Here is a 16503-nt window from a genome sequence, read left to right as displayed (position 1 = left end):
CTGTTGGTGGGAATGCAAACTAGAACAGCCACTATGGAGAACAGTGTGGAGATTCCTTAAAAAACTGGAAATAGAACTACCTTATGACCCAGCAATCCCACTGCTGGGCATACACACCAAGGAAACCAGAATTGAAAGAGACATGCGTACCCCAATGTCCATCGCAGCACTGTTTATAATAGCCAGGACATGGACGCAACCTAGATGTCCATCAGCAGACGAATGGATAAGAAAGCTGTGGTACATATACACAATGGAGTATTACTCAGCCATTAAAAAGAATACATTTGAATCAGTTCTAATGAAGTGGATGAAACTGGAGCCTATTATACAGAGTGAAGTAAGCCAGAAAGAAAAATACCAATACAGTATACTAATGCATATATATGGAATTTAGAAATATGGTAATGATAACCCTGTATGCAAGACAGCAAAAGAGACACAGATGTATAGAACAGTCTTTTGGACTCTGTGGGAGAGGGCGAGGGTGGGATGATTTGGGAGAATGGCATTGAAACATGTATAATATCATACGTGAAACGAATTGCCAGTCCAGGTTCAATGCAGGATACAAGATGCTCAGGGCTGGTGCACTGGGATGACCCAGAGGGATGGTATGGGGAGGGAGGTGGGAGGGGGGCTCAGGATGAGGAACACATGTTCACCCGTGGCAGATTCATGTTGATGTATGGCAAAACCAATACAATATTGTAAAGTAATTAGCCTCCAATTAAAATAAATTAATTTATAATAAAAAATTAAAAAAACATTTAAAAAAGCTATTAATTATTTTAAAAATTGTTGACCAACTCAAGACAATATAGATGAAAAACTGATAGTAGAAGGTCTTTCTGGAGAGCTGAGAGGATTCCAGTTGCCTCTTTGACCACAGATTTAGTGGTGGCTTCTTAGTGGAATTCTGAATTAGGGTCCTTGCTAGCTCTTGAAAATTCTAGCTTACAAAATCATTTTTGAGAAATTCTTGATAACTCGCTTCTCTGATAAGTAGTAGTTCACATGGTCTTTGGTTGTTAGTGAAAATGGCCTTGATGGAAATGAATATGGTTTTCCCATTAACAATCAAAGCTGAGACTTGGCATTTTGGACTAAATCTGTGACCTGCTAAAGGCCTCTCTCCTGGCCCATGTGTCATAAATCATATGTAATTATTGCTGCTCTGGACTAGCAAGAATGGGGAGATGGGAGTTATGCTCATTCTGAAAGAATTCTAACTATAGGCCCAAAGGTCCCCCTTCCAGCAACTGCTGAGTTGGTTCAGAATTGGAATTCGGTCAAGCCCAGTGGCCCCGTCCAGGAATCCCATGTCTTCTGATCTTTTCCGGTGGCCTCAGCTCTTTGTAACTGGAGGATATTAAGGAGAAATGCCAGCTTTCAGTCACTCTGCCTACCCTCTCTTTTATTCTGTGCCCACAGACTGCCGTTCCATTCACATCGGGCTTTCCGTTCCCAGTTACCCTCACAGGAAAAGAGACCAGAAGGGACAGCTTCCAGGCCTGCAAAAGGCCCACTGGGGCTTGCGGCCAGACAAGCCGCAGCAGGGGCTGGCCAGTGCGTGCGGCAGTGTGGACCGTGTCAGCAAGACACGTGAGTTTGGGGAACATTCTGGGAACCATCTGCTGGGGGGTCCAGACAGGGCAGGGCAGGGCAGGGGAGGGGGACTCGCAGGAGAATGTGAGGAATGCCCCTGTGGCTCAGGCCTCTTAGGCCCCTCTGCTCTGCTGCCACAGCAGACCAGCCCCTGCTCAGAGAGTCCCTTCAGTCAGGCTGAGCCCCTGTCATCTCTGGTAACTTTGAGACCTCCGCTCTGGCACATTCCACTTTGATTTCATGGTTTAATTCTCAGAATTATTTCCTGTTTCTAAATTCCTAAGGGCAAATATCCAGCCGCCCTAAGATCCAATAACAAACATGACTGGTGAGAGGTGTTGTGCTCAGTAAATCGAATTCTTTGTTGCATTACTTCCACCCTCTCTCTTCACCTGAGCTTGAAGGAATGGTCTGGAATTGTCTGGGTGCTCTGCACCACAGTTTCCAGAGCCCTGGAGGCTTTCTCCCAGGTCAGCAGAACCCCTGAGGCATGCCTCTGCTGCTGCAGGAATCAGTTCTGGGCTTGTTAAAAAGCAGTTTTTTGTTCCTTTCTGTGGAAAGAAAAATATCAATCTTGAGAGGAGTGGAAAGACTAGAGCACAGCTGCTGTGACATTTTATCCTTTTGTGTCTTCCCTGGTTCTAGGGATATGATTTCACCTGCAGCACATCCCAAATCTGTGAAATAAATAGCATCTACTTGATTTCTACTACACATTTCCATGGTCTTGAACAAAGCAAAAGGAGTTATCTTACCATCTGAACCTTCAAAGGGATGTCAGGCAGTAGCAGCCTCTTAACATTCCTGTAGCAGACAGTGACATACACTCTGGCAAAGACCATTTGAGTCACCCCCATCCCAGCACGGCCCTGAACAACTGCGGTTATTGGCACCAAGTCTACCAAGGCCTATGACTTCTTCTGTGCCTATGTGGGAGAGGGGTTAACGGGGAGTCCTTCGGCGTGTGTCTAATGTAAGAAATGAGCTCTGATACACACATACACACAAACATGCACACACATACATATTTGGGAGTTGGCATATCTGAGACCCAAAGAAGGGCAAGCCTGATAGGGAGGCCTGCTCCCCAGGCTGGGTCTGGATGCCTCTCACTCACTCTCTGGAGCATTTCCCTGTCACCCCAGAACATTCAGGGATGGAGTCACCCTTTAAAAGTGGAGTCTGCTGGGTCTTTCCTCAGTCAGGAAAGAGGAAGGTGGGTTAGAGCTGGTACTCTCTGCAAATGGTATATATTGATGCAACATGGTACTTCACAGAAGTGGTCATGAATGGTGGATTTTGTGTTGTTTGGGTGGTTTCTGGTTGAGTTAAGGGTCCACTGGTTTTAACTGGAAACCAAAGGGAAGAGAAAGGAGAATCCTTTGGTACATTTGCACATTCAGTCCATTCCCTTCAGCCTGCTGTCCCCATGCATGGCACATGGCATGGCTGTGGAACAGAGGAGACAGTGGGAAGGCATAGGAAGACAGGAAGTTTCAGGCCACGGCTTCCAAGCTTGGGTAAAGTAAGAACTTCTTTTAAAGGGAAAATAACTTATTGTAGACTCATGAAAGTGCTTTTGTATATTTGTAGAGCCCCAAGGGACCATAAAAATCCTAGTTTGAGAAATAATATATTAATTCATTAAGGCTTTTTTCCATAAAATATCTTAGAATTTTGAATTATAACATGTTTTATCCTTATAGCTAATAAAATAAATCTTTTAAAGATTATCTTCAAAATGGAAACACGAACTTTAAAAATTCTGATAGAACCCACCTACCTCTAAGAATACTTTCCAGGCCCCAGTTACAGACATTCTTGATTTAAGGGGGCTACAAAGCCTGCAAGCAAAGTCAACAACCACAGTGAGTTTTCACCCATGGCAGCTGAACTTGTTCCAGCCCTTTGTTAGGGGTGGTAGAGGTCCACCCTCTGTCCTTCACTTCTTCCAAATCAGAGGGGGCATTGTGTGTGTGATGCAAATATAAACCCTGCTCTATGAGATTCCCGGGTCAGTGACAGTGACCTGAGGAACGGAAAACAAAACAGTGCCCAAATCATTGTACTGCATCATCTAGATAATTGCCTGAATCTGCCACTTTTCTTTGCTGCAGGGCAACTGACCAGATGTGTTTTTCCTCTCTGAGTGCCTTGTCTATTCTGTGAATCCATTCAGACAGCACAGGCAGGCATTCCAGCTGGCCACAAAGTCCACGAGGACCTAGCTTTACGGAAGAGAGGAATTGTGCAGAATGGGGTCAGCGGGTAGACCAGGCACAGCGGCTAGACATAGCTAAGCCTGTGTAGTTGAAGGATTGATAGGTGACTCCTTCAGTTCCTGCCTCACAAAACAACAGGAATCCAGCAAGATGATGTGTGTGCAAGAGATGTATACTGTGAAATGATATTTCATAATAATTTTGTTAACTAAATGTGTCACATTAATAAAAAGCAGATATTATCATCCTCATCTTCAGATTGGGAAATCAAGGTTCAAAGAGATGTAGTGTGGTACAGCAGGAATCATGAAGCTAGAAATTGAAAACATCAGTAGACTCCAAAACCCGTGTGTTCCTCTTCCAGTACACTTCTGCCCTTTGTAAGTCATCACCAGTCAGTCATGACCAGCTGGACATGGGCTAAGAATTATATTTTTTCAAGCAGCCAAACTACCTTATGATGAAAGGGATAGGTAGATAGTAGTTACCCCATAATATAATATGCCATAGCATAGGATTATTTGTCCCACCTCCACCCCTTCCTCCAATATGAATATTATTTTGGCCGCCCCTTCCTCCAGTTTTGACTCTAGCAGAACATATACAGGGAATAGAACCATCAAGCTGTGGTGAGAATCAGTAAAAGCCATGCTTCCTTCCCTTGAAAGAATGCATTCTCTGACTCTGAGAGCCTCTGGAGAAGCTATTAGGAGCAAGAGGGTAAAGAGCAGCTGTAGAAATATGACTGTTCTTTGGCTCTTCTTGGCTGGTGCTAAGAACTGGAGCCAAGATCTAAGAGAAAGGAAACAGGCCAAGCCCAGCCTGGTGTGCAGGCTCTGGGGCCTCAGTGCCTTCATCTGCAGAGTGGAAGATGGTTGTCACGTGACAAACTGTTGCCGTTTGCCTGGGATAGAGGGCTTTCCCAGGACGAGGGACACGGAACTGTCAGTGCTAAAGTCGGTCAGTTCAAAGAAAGTCAGGATGTTGGTCACGCTGAGCTGTGAGCTCCTAGGTAGAATAAAAACAGACGCAAAGTCCTTCATGTGGCACATGGTACATTACAGGCACTTGACATATGTTACTTCAATTGATTTGTGTTAACCCAATTTAAAAGCAAGGAGCCCAAATCTTTTTTCCTTTATGAGTAGACCTCTAGTTTGGCTGTTCTCACTGGTACTGAGAAGCTAATGAGATCCTTCTGGAGGGAGGGGTGTGAAAAAGTATTAAGGTCATCTTCTACTTGCCAAGCACTGAACAACTCAAGAGTCACTGAAAGATCAAAACCACCAAGATGAGCAGTAGGGGAGAAAGCGGCTGTTTTCTCCCCAGGTGTTTGAGCCTCATGTGACTTCAAGGCTTTAGGACCAAAAATAGATTTCATATGGTCTTTCCCATTTCTGATAAGGAAGGTGTGAGGGTTGGGACAGAGAACAAATTTATCTCTAAAGCATCTCCTCCACTAAGGGACTCCAACATAGGAACAAAGACAATTGGATTTCTTTTATTTCCTGGAATTATCAACATATACAACATTCAAACAAACAAAAACCCCTATTGGAAGAGAATCCTGAGTTAGTGAACTTTATACCTTAAGGGGAAATTGAGGTTGAAAGTTCAATTTTGCAAGTGAACCAATTAAAGTTCTGATAAATATAAAGTTATTAGGGCTTTCCTGGTGGCTCAGTGGTAAAGAATCCGCCTGCCAATGTGGGTGACACGGGTTCGATCCTTGATCCGGGAAGATCCCGCATGCCATGGAGCAACTAAACCCATGTGCCACAACTATTAAGCCAGTGCTCCAGAGCCCGAGAGCTACAACTACTGTGCTCACACGCCACAACTTCCGAAGCCCAAGCGCCCTAGAGCCTGTGCTCCACAACCAGAGAAGCCATCGCAATGAGAAACCCGCAACTGCAGCTAGAGAGTTGCCCCTGCTCTGCAAATAGAGAACGCCGTGCAGCAAAAAAAAAAAAAAAAAAGGATATCTATATAAAGTTATTATAACACATATGTTACTTGGATTTACCTTACTCCCTGAGAGTTAGCGTCCTCGCCTCTGCATAAACTTCTGTGAATTTCCAGTCCCAGTAGCACTCCTGCTACGAGACCTGCGTGCTGGGCTCACAGTCTCACCATGTCTCACTTCTTGTACCTGTTCTCTGTTCTCACCTCCAGGCAAGCCACAGCTCAGGAATGGGGCTCAGTCCTCCTTTGGTCTCCCCCAAATGGGTCACATCCTACATATAAGTGAGGAGCAGGCTTTCTTGAGGTTCAGAACCATAGAACCTTTTCACCTTGCAGAGATACACAGTTTTTAAAGAGAGGTACTAAATATTTGGGCTTCCCTTGTGGCTCAGCTGGTAAAGAATCTGCCTGCAATGTGGAAGACCTAGGTTCGATCCCTGGGTTGGGAAGATCCTCTGGAGAAGGGAAAGGCTACCCACTCCAGTATTCTGGCCTGGAGAATTCCTTGGACTGTATAGTCCATGGGGTCTCAAAGAGTCAGACACAACTGAGTGACTTTCACTTCACTCATTAAATATTCCCTTTCTTAAAAATCCCGTTGTCACTTGAAATTTCCTACTGGCTGCTTTTCTCTACCATATTTTTGGCAACTCCCACCTCACCCCCACTGCACCTCACCAGTCCCATCACATCTCCTGATTCTCTTCAGCCACCTCCAGCCCCAGCTTCTCCCCTCCCTCTCAGTACATACACTCACTCCCCTCACCCACTTTTTGGTCACATCTGTTTCCCTCTGCCCCACCTCAGCTCACCACCCATTTCTGCACAGCTAAAGACACACAGAGTTGGATACAACTGAGTGACTGAGCACACACACACACACACACAAACACACAATGTATTAACTAAAGTTAATACAGTCTCACAAAGTCTGTCTCGTCTAAGTTTAGCCCTTTAGCTAGACTTAACATTCTTTTATAACTCTTAAACTTGCAGTTTTTGAGAAGGAATACAGAAGAAAATCTCCATGCCCTAGAATTTCGTATAAGGGAGACTCATGATTAAGAAAGTAATTTGATCACAAGTATCAGAACCTCCTGGAGAGGGAAATGCAACCCACTCCAGTAGTCTTGCCTGGGAAATCCCATGGACAAAGGAGCCTGGCAGGTTACAGTCCACGGGGTCTTGAAAGACTCAGACACGACTTAGCGGCTAAACAACAACAACCAGAAACCTACGTGAGCTGTCTTGAGCAAGGAGGGAGTGAGGGAGGGTAACAGTTTATACTACATGAATAAAGGAGTTTCTCACAGTCCCAAAAGAACAACCAACCAGGCTCAGCAGGAGGATGAACACCCTCAGTCCCCTCTCTGGGACTCGTGGCCTTCCCCCTGCTTCTTCTATAAGTCTGCTTTCTTTCTTGCTGTGTGTAGCCTTTACTGCCTCTCCGCACCTTCAGCTTTCAGTTTGTACGCTCCTTCCATTAGGAAACACCCAGCTATCTCAGAAACCAAATTCAAAATTTCCAGGCTTGAGTCAGGTGTCCAATGAACTGTTCCTGGTTCAATTAACCATGGCCAAGAGGCACAGTTCAGGTACTCCACAGACACAGCCACAGAGCATCATCCCCTGGGTGAGGGAGTGTATGGGCCAGCAGATGACCCGAAGCTACTGATGGTATGATTCCCGCAAAAACTACAGGTTCGCAGATTCTCTTCCCTGCCTTCCCAGAGAGCACATTTTGAGTTTATGGACTGCTCTCTAGGAAAAAAAAAAAAAAAAACAACCCTACTGTCCATGAAACTAGGACTTGGGGCCTTCCTGCCTTCTCTTGAAGACCGCCTCAGATGAATGCAGGCATGACTTTGGAGCCCCCCGTTTCTGTCTCTCCCACTCCTCAGAACTTGGGGACCTTGAACTGTTCTTGATCCCCTTCGTTGCTGTTGTTCAGTTGCTCAGTCGTGTCCAATTCTTTGTGACCCCATGGACCACAGCACACCAGGCTTCCCTGTCCATCACCAACTCCCAGAGCTTGCTCAAATTCATGTTCATTGAGTCAGTGATGCCATCCAACCATCTCTTCCTCTGTCATCCCCTTCTCCTCCTGCCTTCAATTTTTCCCAGCCATCAGGGTCTTTTCTAATGAGTCAGCTCTTCACCAAAGTATTGGAGCTTCAGCTTCAGCATCAGTCCTTCCAGTGAATATTCAGGGTTAATTTCCTTTCAGATTGATTGGTTGGATCCCCTTGCAGTCCAAGGGACTCTCAAGAGTCTTCTCCAACACCACAGTTCGAAAGCATCAATTCTTCGGTGCTCAGACTTCTTTATGGTCCAAATCTCACATCCATACATGACTACTGGAAAAGCCATACCCAGCTCCATTTCCTTGTTCACGGCTTCTTTCCGCTGAGGCTGGTCCTGCTGATATACTCATGAGTGTTAAGCAGTGAAATTCATTCACCTGGCGAATGTTTATTGAATGCCCATGCTGTGAACCCTTTTCTGGGGCCAGTAACACAACGTAAGCCAGACAGACCTTGACCTCACCAAGGTGGGTGTCCAGTGACTCACGTGGAGCCTGGGAGAGAGTGCTTCTGAGAAGACTCTGAGCTGAGGACCCCAGGCCCTCACACTGACCTCCTGGTGGTCTTAAACACCTCCTGGGTCTTCTAGGAGTTGAATACCTGCAGGCTGCAGTCCAGTTGCACTCCAGGTGATTTTGTGCTTTGCTCAACTAATGACTGGACAGGTGCCCCCCTCCCTGTCACCAGTAAAAGCATGATTCCGTTTGATTCTTTTTGTGTGTTTCCTCAAGCTTGGTCCTGCCAAGGTTGGATTTCTCCCAGAAACTGCTAGTTTAGTCCACTTGGGCCGTCACTGTGTAACTGTTGCTGTGAGCTCTCGACCAGAGGGGCTCTTATCTGCAGCCTCTCTCATTGGTGGGTGAACTTGCATGTGGGACCTGGAGTGCATTGGAGATGCAGTGAAACCCTGAGGCACGAACCCAGCACATCACTAGATTTCTGTGGACCCGAGGGAAGGGAGATGGGGAGGGGTAGCACGGGAGTAGTAGTGCTCAGAAACGAGAAGGATTGAGCTCTTGGAATGTTATGAGGGAGGAAAATGTCAGACCTGTTGGTGACATCAATCATAGCAATGTTTACTGGGTGACTGGCATATGCCAAGCACTGTGCCAATCATGTCACATACATCATCTCATTTGATGGTCACCATAATCCAGTAAAGCAGGGGTGACTATTCTCACTTTATAGACGGAGAAACTAAGGCTCAGTCTGCTTAATGCTTTGCCAAGATCCCACTGCCAGTAATTATCAGAGTCGGGAATTGAACCCAGGTCTGAGCTCTTAAAGCACCACATGAATAAAGAGAATCCTCTGGCATCCTTGGTGATCTCTCTGTGGGTGTTCCTCTGGGGTTTCGAGATCAGACACAGCCCCTGACTCAGTGTGGCGTGCAAGGAGGGTCCAGTGGTGTTCAGAAGGAAATGGGCTGGCGCCAGCCACAGTGCAATACAAACAGTAGCCTGAGATCCTTTAGGGGCCCATCTCCTCACTGCCCTGCCCTGCTAAGGAGCCCGCCAAAGCAGGAACTCCTTGGTGGTGGCATTTGCTTGGGGCGTCCGACCTAACCACACAGCCCTGAGCCTCTGCTCCTATGTTCTCGGGTTTAAAGTGGGCACACTTGATCTTTGAGTCTCAGGCCTGAAGATGTGGTAAGGGAGCCAGTGGCAGAGGCAGGGGGTTTGGGGGTTGCAGTGCTAGGTGAGGGTGTTGGCAAACTGCTCTCCTCTAGGCTCCCCTAATTAGGGGCCCAGTTGGGCCTTCTGTGCTATAAACCAGTTCTCAGATTTCTCATCCGTGAAGTGTTTGGATTCAACCATCGCTCAGCTTTCTCCCAGCTCTGAGACTTGGCAAATTCAGGGTTCAGAGCTTCTTGGAGCAGCAGCCACTCATGACCTCTAATCAACCTTGGCACATTCTAAGTACTCAGTAAGTACTTGTTGAACTGAACCCAGGAGATTAGGAGTTTCTCAGCAGAGCAAAATAATTCCCCAGGGGGGTTCACCACTTACCCTGAATGACCAGTTCCCCTGTCCATGGGCTCTCAGAAAACACCCACCAAGTGATATTTGGCATTTTGTCTTGGAAGCAGACTTAGATGGAAAGGATCAGGAGTTGGGTTGTGAAGTAGAGGAAGGGGAGAAACCAGCTTCAGGGGACATTATTGACCAAGGGCAGTTGCTGTGAAACTTGAGACCTCAAAGCACCTCTTCTCATACCACCCCACCTCCACCCTGGGGCTGGAGGACTGAAAGAGGCCGGGCCAGGACCTGCTCCAGCCAGCTCACCTGCAGCCAAGGCCCTAAGGAAGTTCCGGGGAGTCTCAGGGAAAATCCTACCTCTGCCGTTATAAAGGGGCCTGAGGAGAGGTGCCCGGGCTCCCCTAGGGCCCCCAGGCTTGGCGGGAAGGGCTCATGGGGGAGGGGGCAAAAGGGCAGTCCTGCCAGGCCTCTGGCGCCTGCAGGTGCCACCCCCCTGCTGCTGTGGAGACCTGGCTGCCTGCAAGAGGCTCTGCCTCGGCCACCAAGACCTTCTCTCCCCAGTGCATCTGAGAACCTGAGGGTCTTTCCTCTCTTGCTCACTGCTCACTTGCTCTCTCTCTCTCTCTCTGTCTCTCTCTCTCACACACACACACAATTCTCCTATACTCAGAATATCTTTAATGCACTCTCGATAGTTTTTCCTCTCACGTTTACTACATCTTCTCACATAACGCTCTCCCCACTTCCCCAGTCTTTCACATATTCCTTCTCTCTCTCTCCCTCTCCCTCCCTCTCTCTCTCCCTTTCCCTCTTTTTCCCTCTCCCTCTTCTCCTCTCCCCTCACTTCCCCTGGTGCTTAACTGGAAACAAAAGTGAGTTTGTTGAGCCCTGCTGGTGGGGAAGAGGAGCCAGCGGCAGCAGCCAGGGTGGCAGCAGCGGAAACAGGCTGGGGCCAGAGGCAGTGTCCACAGCCGGAGACCCCAGCGCCCAGCTCTTCCGGGCAACAGGTAATGCTGCAGACAGAGCTGGCTCAGGCATCCTGCTCTTTGTTCTGTCTCATCCTTTCATACCAGCTCCACTTATCTGCCTTCTAATTTGGCCTTGAAGGGGGAGGGGGATTGAAGATTTAGGGAATGGCAGGCACAAAAGGTCCAAGGAATCACGTGCTCTCCTCCTCGGAGAACTGTGTGTGGTCTGATGTGGCTGGAATCCAGGACATGTGGGGTCAACCAAGGGTAGCTGAAGTTAGAATATACAGGGTCCAGGCTGGCTGGGGTGTCTGGATGAGGGATGTGACAGAACCTACCCAGGCAGGTTAGGGCCAGATCATGATGGATGTTTTGAGCCATGTCATAGACCCTAGGCTTTAGATCCTAGAGAGCTATTGACTATTTTTCACCTGAAGAGTAACATGACCAAATTTACATTTGAAGAAAGTAGTACTTGAACTCTCATACCACGGAGAACTGGTTTACCCTCTCAGAATAAAGCAGTCCTAGCCTTCTCCCAATTTAAGGAAAAAATAAGGTTATTTGTTCAACTGTTAAATTTTCGTCTATAAAATTTCTGTAAACCTTTGATGCCTGCCAACAAGTATCAATAATCAATAAAAAGGATGTAAGTTTAAAGTAGTAGAAAAATTCAGAAGTAAAAAATCATTTAAGTAAATGCAGTCCTTGAAGCTATATACAGATAAATTGGTAGTATTTTCTGCTAGTAAAATTATTTCTAACTCATATGCACAATACTTTATGGTGCTGCACCCCAGAATACCATGACTCCCAGAAGTGTGCCAAAGGAGCAGGTTTGAAATGTCTTTAACGCTAACTCTGCTGCTATCTAAGGCATGGGATGGATGGGGCAACAGAGACAGTGGGAGCAGCAGGTGGTTCTTGTGCTGGCAGGAATGTGAGACAATAAAAACCTGAATAAAGGTGGTGGCAATGGTGGGGAAAGGGAAGGGAGCCAAAAAAATAGTCAGGAAGTGAGTGAAAGAAGTTAGTGTCTGATTAGACATGGATGATGAGAGACAAGGAGGCTTCAAGAGTGAGCCCCAAATTTCTCCTCTAGATGGCTGGATAGCTAGGGGCACCATTAGTCAAAACAGAGGAGGATAAGGCTAGGGTGACAGAAGAAGAGAAGCAGAGCTATTTTGAATATGTTGAGGCTGACTCGAGAAGACTGCCAAACTCCCAGATGGAGCAGTACAGTTGGCTGTTGGAAACGCTCAGTACAGTTAGGACCTAGAGACGCTGGTGACCTTGGTTATAGGATGATGCCAGAAAGAATATGAGATGGTCCAGGAAGAGTGTAGAAAGAGGGTAGACAAGAAGGCCAAGGAGGAATCCTGAAGAAGATCAAGATTTAAGTGGGACATGCAAGAGGTGCCAGGTTAGGACATTGAGAAGGAGTCCTCAAAGAGATAGGAAAAAATATCTAGAAAGTACTGCCTTAAGACAACCAAGAGCATTTCAGTTCAGAGGATGCAGTCAGCATCACTGATATCTCAGAGAGATAAGCCAGACCATAGCTTCACAGTGCTGTTGATTATTTTGTTTTTACTGACTTACTGATTTGAGAATGAGACAAAAAGAGAGACCTGAGAACAGAGTTAAACTTGGGTGCTTAGCATAAATGAGATTAGCAGGGTACAGTAGGGAGTAGTGGGGAGTATGGCAAACCGCAACGCATATGCTTATCCATCACTCAGCTCTAGCTGATTGTTGCCAAGTAGAAATACGGGCAGTCATCAGGGTGTCTGAATTTTCAAGAAAGCTCTCTATATTTTTACATGAAATCTCATAATTCTTTATGTTAGCAACAATTTAAAAAACTATTATAGTCTATGAGAGCTGAATTAAACACATGTTTGTGCTGCCAGTTTAAAATCTCTGCCTTAGTCAACATCTTTAGCATGGTGGGGATGAACCAGTTGCAGCATATTGGGAAGTGATTGGTAAGGAGGAAGGAGAGACAGTGAGTGTTAACCACCTCTTCAAGAAGTTCAGGGGAGAGAAGGGGAAAAGAGAACAGGATCAGGCAGGAAGAGCTGTTTACAGGCTGAGAGGAAAAGGGTGGAGGAGAGAAGGTGAAGACCCAGGTAAGGAAAGGCTGGTTGAAGAAATAAGAATCCAATAGAAGGGAACAGATAGGGCCAGGCATGGGCTAGAGGAAGAATTCTTTTGTTCAGAGATAGACTGCAGCAATGGTAAGGACACAGAAGGACTAGAAGGGAGGTAGTTGATGGATTTCATGCCTGGAGGCCTTATTTTCTAGGTGAAGTGGGGTAGGAAATGCATCAAGAGGCTTGCTTAGAGGGACATGGGAAAGGACACTGACAGGAATGAATGGAAGTGACTGTACTTCTGAGACCTGGTAACAGTGGGAACCCTCATTTGTACAGCTGGGTGGTTTTATGCAGAGGGCCTCATGAGCCTGGGTGCTAGCGCTGGTGGCAAGGGGAATTAGCACCTGTTATATTCCAGGCCCTGTGTCTTGTGTATTATTCTCCCTATCTGATTTATTGGGACAACAACCTTGTTCGCTCAGACTGAATTCACTCCTGAGTAAGTAGCACCTCTGAGATTCACACTGACATCTAGCTAGATTGAAAACCCAGAGGGCGCCTTGTATCCACCATACCATTGTGTACCACGCTGCCTCTCCCTGCACCCCAGGACACACTTGCAGAGGTCAAGACTGGGCCAATTAGTTCTTGTTTGGGCATCAGCTGTCTGGTGTTACTGGGAAGTCAAAGAGTAAGAGGGTAGAGTCTGTGGTGAAACAGTAGCTAAAATTATTGACTGTTGGGAGTCAATGGAGAAATAAGGGAGGGCCAAAGAGGATGATAAACTGAGGAAACAGAGAAGCTTGGAGGGACAGGAAGACTTGATGAAGCCCAAAGACAGTCAAAAGCAGAGACATTACTTTGCCTGCAAAGGTCCGTATAGTCAAAGATACTGTTTTTCCAGTAGTCGTGTACAGATGTGACAGTTGGATCATAAAGAACGCGGAGTGCTAAAGAATTGATGCTTTTGAAATGTGGTGCTGGAGAAGACTCTTGAGAGTCTCTCAGACTGCAAGGAGATCAGTCAATCCTAAAGGAAATCAACCCTGAATATTCATTGGAAGGACTGGTGCTGAGGCTGAACCTCCAATACTTTGGCCACCTGATGCAAAGAGACTAAAGAGACTCTTTAGAAAAGACCCTCATGCTGGCAAAAATTGAGGGCAGGAAGACAAGGGGGTGGCCAAGGATGAGATGGCTGGATGGCATCACTGACTTAACGGACACGAGTTTGAGCAAGCTCCAGGAGTTGGTGAAGGACAGGGAAGCCTGGTGTGCTGCAGTCCATGGGGTCACAAAGAGTTGGACACAACTGAGCAATTGAACAGCAACAGCAAAAGAGAGTCAGTGAGAGACTGAACTAGGGCAGAGGCAATGGAATTGGTGAGGAAGAAAAGGATTCTCGAAAACTTTTAATACTGCAATGGAGCTGAGAGAAAGAGGTGAGGTGAGAATGATCCAGGATGTCTACCAATGCAGCTGGGTAGACGGTCATGCTTTTGATGCCACATGATATGTGCCTCTGTCTCTGGCTCACCATGCTCTGGGTACCCTAACCAGCACGCTCTACCTCAGACCTTAGGCGTACTCTCAGCACTTGTAGAAGTGGCTCATTCTCATTTTTCAAGTCACAGGTCAAATATACCCTCCTCAGAGAAGCCTTTCTTGATCTTGCTATCTAATGTAGCTTCATGGTCTTTTCTTTTTTTTTCAGAACACTTATCACTGCCTGCAATGACTGTTTATAGATTTGTTTACTTGTTTATTGTCTGTATCTGCCACTGGAGAGGCTCAGGAGATCAAGGATATCTGGGCCTTCTTCACAGCTTTGCTTCCTTGCACCTCGATCAGTGCCTTACACATAGTAGACATTCATTAAATATTAAGCGAGAGAAAGAAGGAAGGGAGGGAGCATGGGAGAGAAGGAGACAGGGAAGACTGGAGAAGTATGTTTGGAGAAGGGTATGTGTTCTGTGTTTGAGTGCTGACCTGAGGTGCCTGAGAGACCCCCAGGAGGCAACACCCCCTGGGCAGCTGGAAAGCAGACTGGGAGGTCAGGGACAGACTGTCATCTTGCCCGTGAAGAAGGTGGGCCCACACGGCACACTGGTGCAAGCACATCCTTTCACAGGGCTGATCACCCCTTTAAGGCCAATGTGGGAGGTGACTCTTTGGGGCCCAGTGGAAAAGGGATCCCTCCGTTATTCTGAAGTTGGGACAGAGTTTTTCTCACCTCGCTTATCTGTTCTGTTCCCTATCCTTACTGCTGCCCTGGCTTTGGCCATTTTCCGTCTTTCTTCAGTGTCAGCTACAAGTCCCTGGAGTCTGAATATGGACTAAATCCTCTCATCTCTTTTATCTGGGAGAATATCCCACCCACATCCACCCACATCCAACTCTAGCTTCACCCAGAAGGTGGACTTAGTCTTACTGAATAGGAAATACTTTCCCCTTGCCCTTGGCTCCTGCTCCATTTCAAGGGCCTCCACCTCCCACAGGGCACTCAGCAGAGCTTGCTGCCCTCCTTTTGCAGGGTCTCCAGCTGCTGAGCAGCTCCAGGACATCCTGGGGGAGGAAGATGAGGCTCCCAACCCCACCCTCTTCACAGAGATGGACACTCTGCAGCATGATGGAGACCAGATGGAGTGGAAGGAGTCGGCCAGGTGAGTCCCTCCCTGGAGGGCGGCAGAGGGGGCTTCCCACGGCAGTCTGCCTGGGCCCGGGCTGAGCTGACCAGCAGCACCTTGAGTCCTGCCAGGGCACTGCCTGGCCCCCAGAGACCCACCCACCTGCCTTTCCTTGGTGTCCAGAATTGGTGTGGACACGAAGGAGCAAACAGAGACGTATGACTGTCTCATCCTCGAAGACATGAAAGTCCAGGTGGGAAAGTAGAACAGACGCCCGTGAAGCTATGAGAGAATAACACAAGGGCATATGTCCTTTCATGTCAAACTAAATGTTGTGAAAGGGAGAGCACCAAGCAGGCTGGGATAGATGCAAGTGCTGCCTGGAGGAAGGGGAACGTGTCCCGGGAAAACTCCAGTTGGGCGCTCCAGTGGGCACTAGCAAAGGGACTTGGTAGAGTCTGCGGCAGGACAAGCAGAGTGGAGCTATAGAGGCACATGGGGATCAGAGGGAGCTGTGTGTCGGGGCGATAGAAGAGCGAGGAGAGCCAGACGGCTGGAGGGGACCCACACGGTGAAGTCACGGGAGCCAGCAGAGAACCAGGGTAAGGACTAGTGCTGACCGTGCCCTGTGCCCGGGGCACAAGGACTCTGAACTAGACCGATTAGCAATGCCAAATGCTGCCTAGGGCCCAGGGAGAAGGCAGGGTATAAGAAGGGGCAGCAGGAAGGGCCAGCAAGAAGAGGAGGAGCCCTGGGACAGAAGTTGAGAGTCTGGAAGACAATATAACAACGTTCTCCAACTTTTTTGTACTAACGCCCCCACACCCAAATTTGTAATTAAAATTAACTTTGCTCAAGTAGAATTAAATTTTTATTATAATAAGAGAAATGCAATGCTAAGAAATTATATTTTTTCTGGCAGGGTTGAGCTTTGGAGGCCCACAAACAATA

The 16503-nt window shown here is 47.2% G+C and overlaps 1 protein-coding gene across 8 annotated transcripts in view; it reads left to right on the top strand.

The window, feature by feature from the left end:
- The window catches only part of SLC4A5 (solute carrier family 4 member 5), a 124828-nt gene that overhangs the window by 28345 nt on the left and 79980 nt on the right, over positions 1 to 16503 (top strand). For 7 of the 8 annotated variants that reach the window (XR_011466126.1, XR_011466125.1, XM_070379823.1 and 4 more), the window contains exons 3-4: positions 1435 to 1605; positions 15459 to 15588. Coding sequence is in view for 6 of the 8 variants with exons in the window: in XM_070379823.1 (XP_070235924.1) it covers positions 1435 to 1605; positions 15459 to 15588 (301 nt within the window). In the remaining 2 variants the exon portion in view is untranslated. Of the gene's footprint in view, positions 1 to 1434; positions 1606 to 10139; positions 10866 to 15458; positions 15589 to 16503 lie in introns of those variants that run through there. The other variant, XM_070379822.1, reaches the window with a different exon arrangement.

Source organism: Bos mutus, chromosome 11 (assembly GCF_027580195.1).
Source record: "Bos mutus isolate GX-2022 chromosome 11, NWIPB_WYAK_1.1, whole genome shotgun sequence".
NCBI lineage: Eukaryota > Metazoa > Chordata > Mammalia > Artiodactyla > Bovidae > Bos > Bos mutus.
The sequence above is the reverse complement of the archived record's forward strand: the minus strand, read 5'-3'. Positions and strand labels throughout refer to the sequence as shown.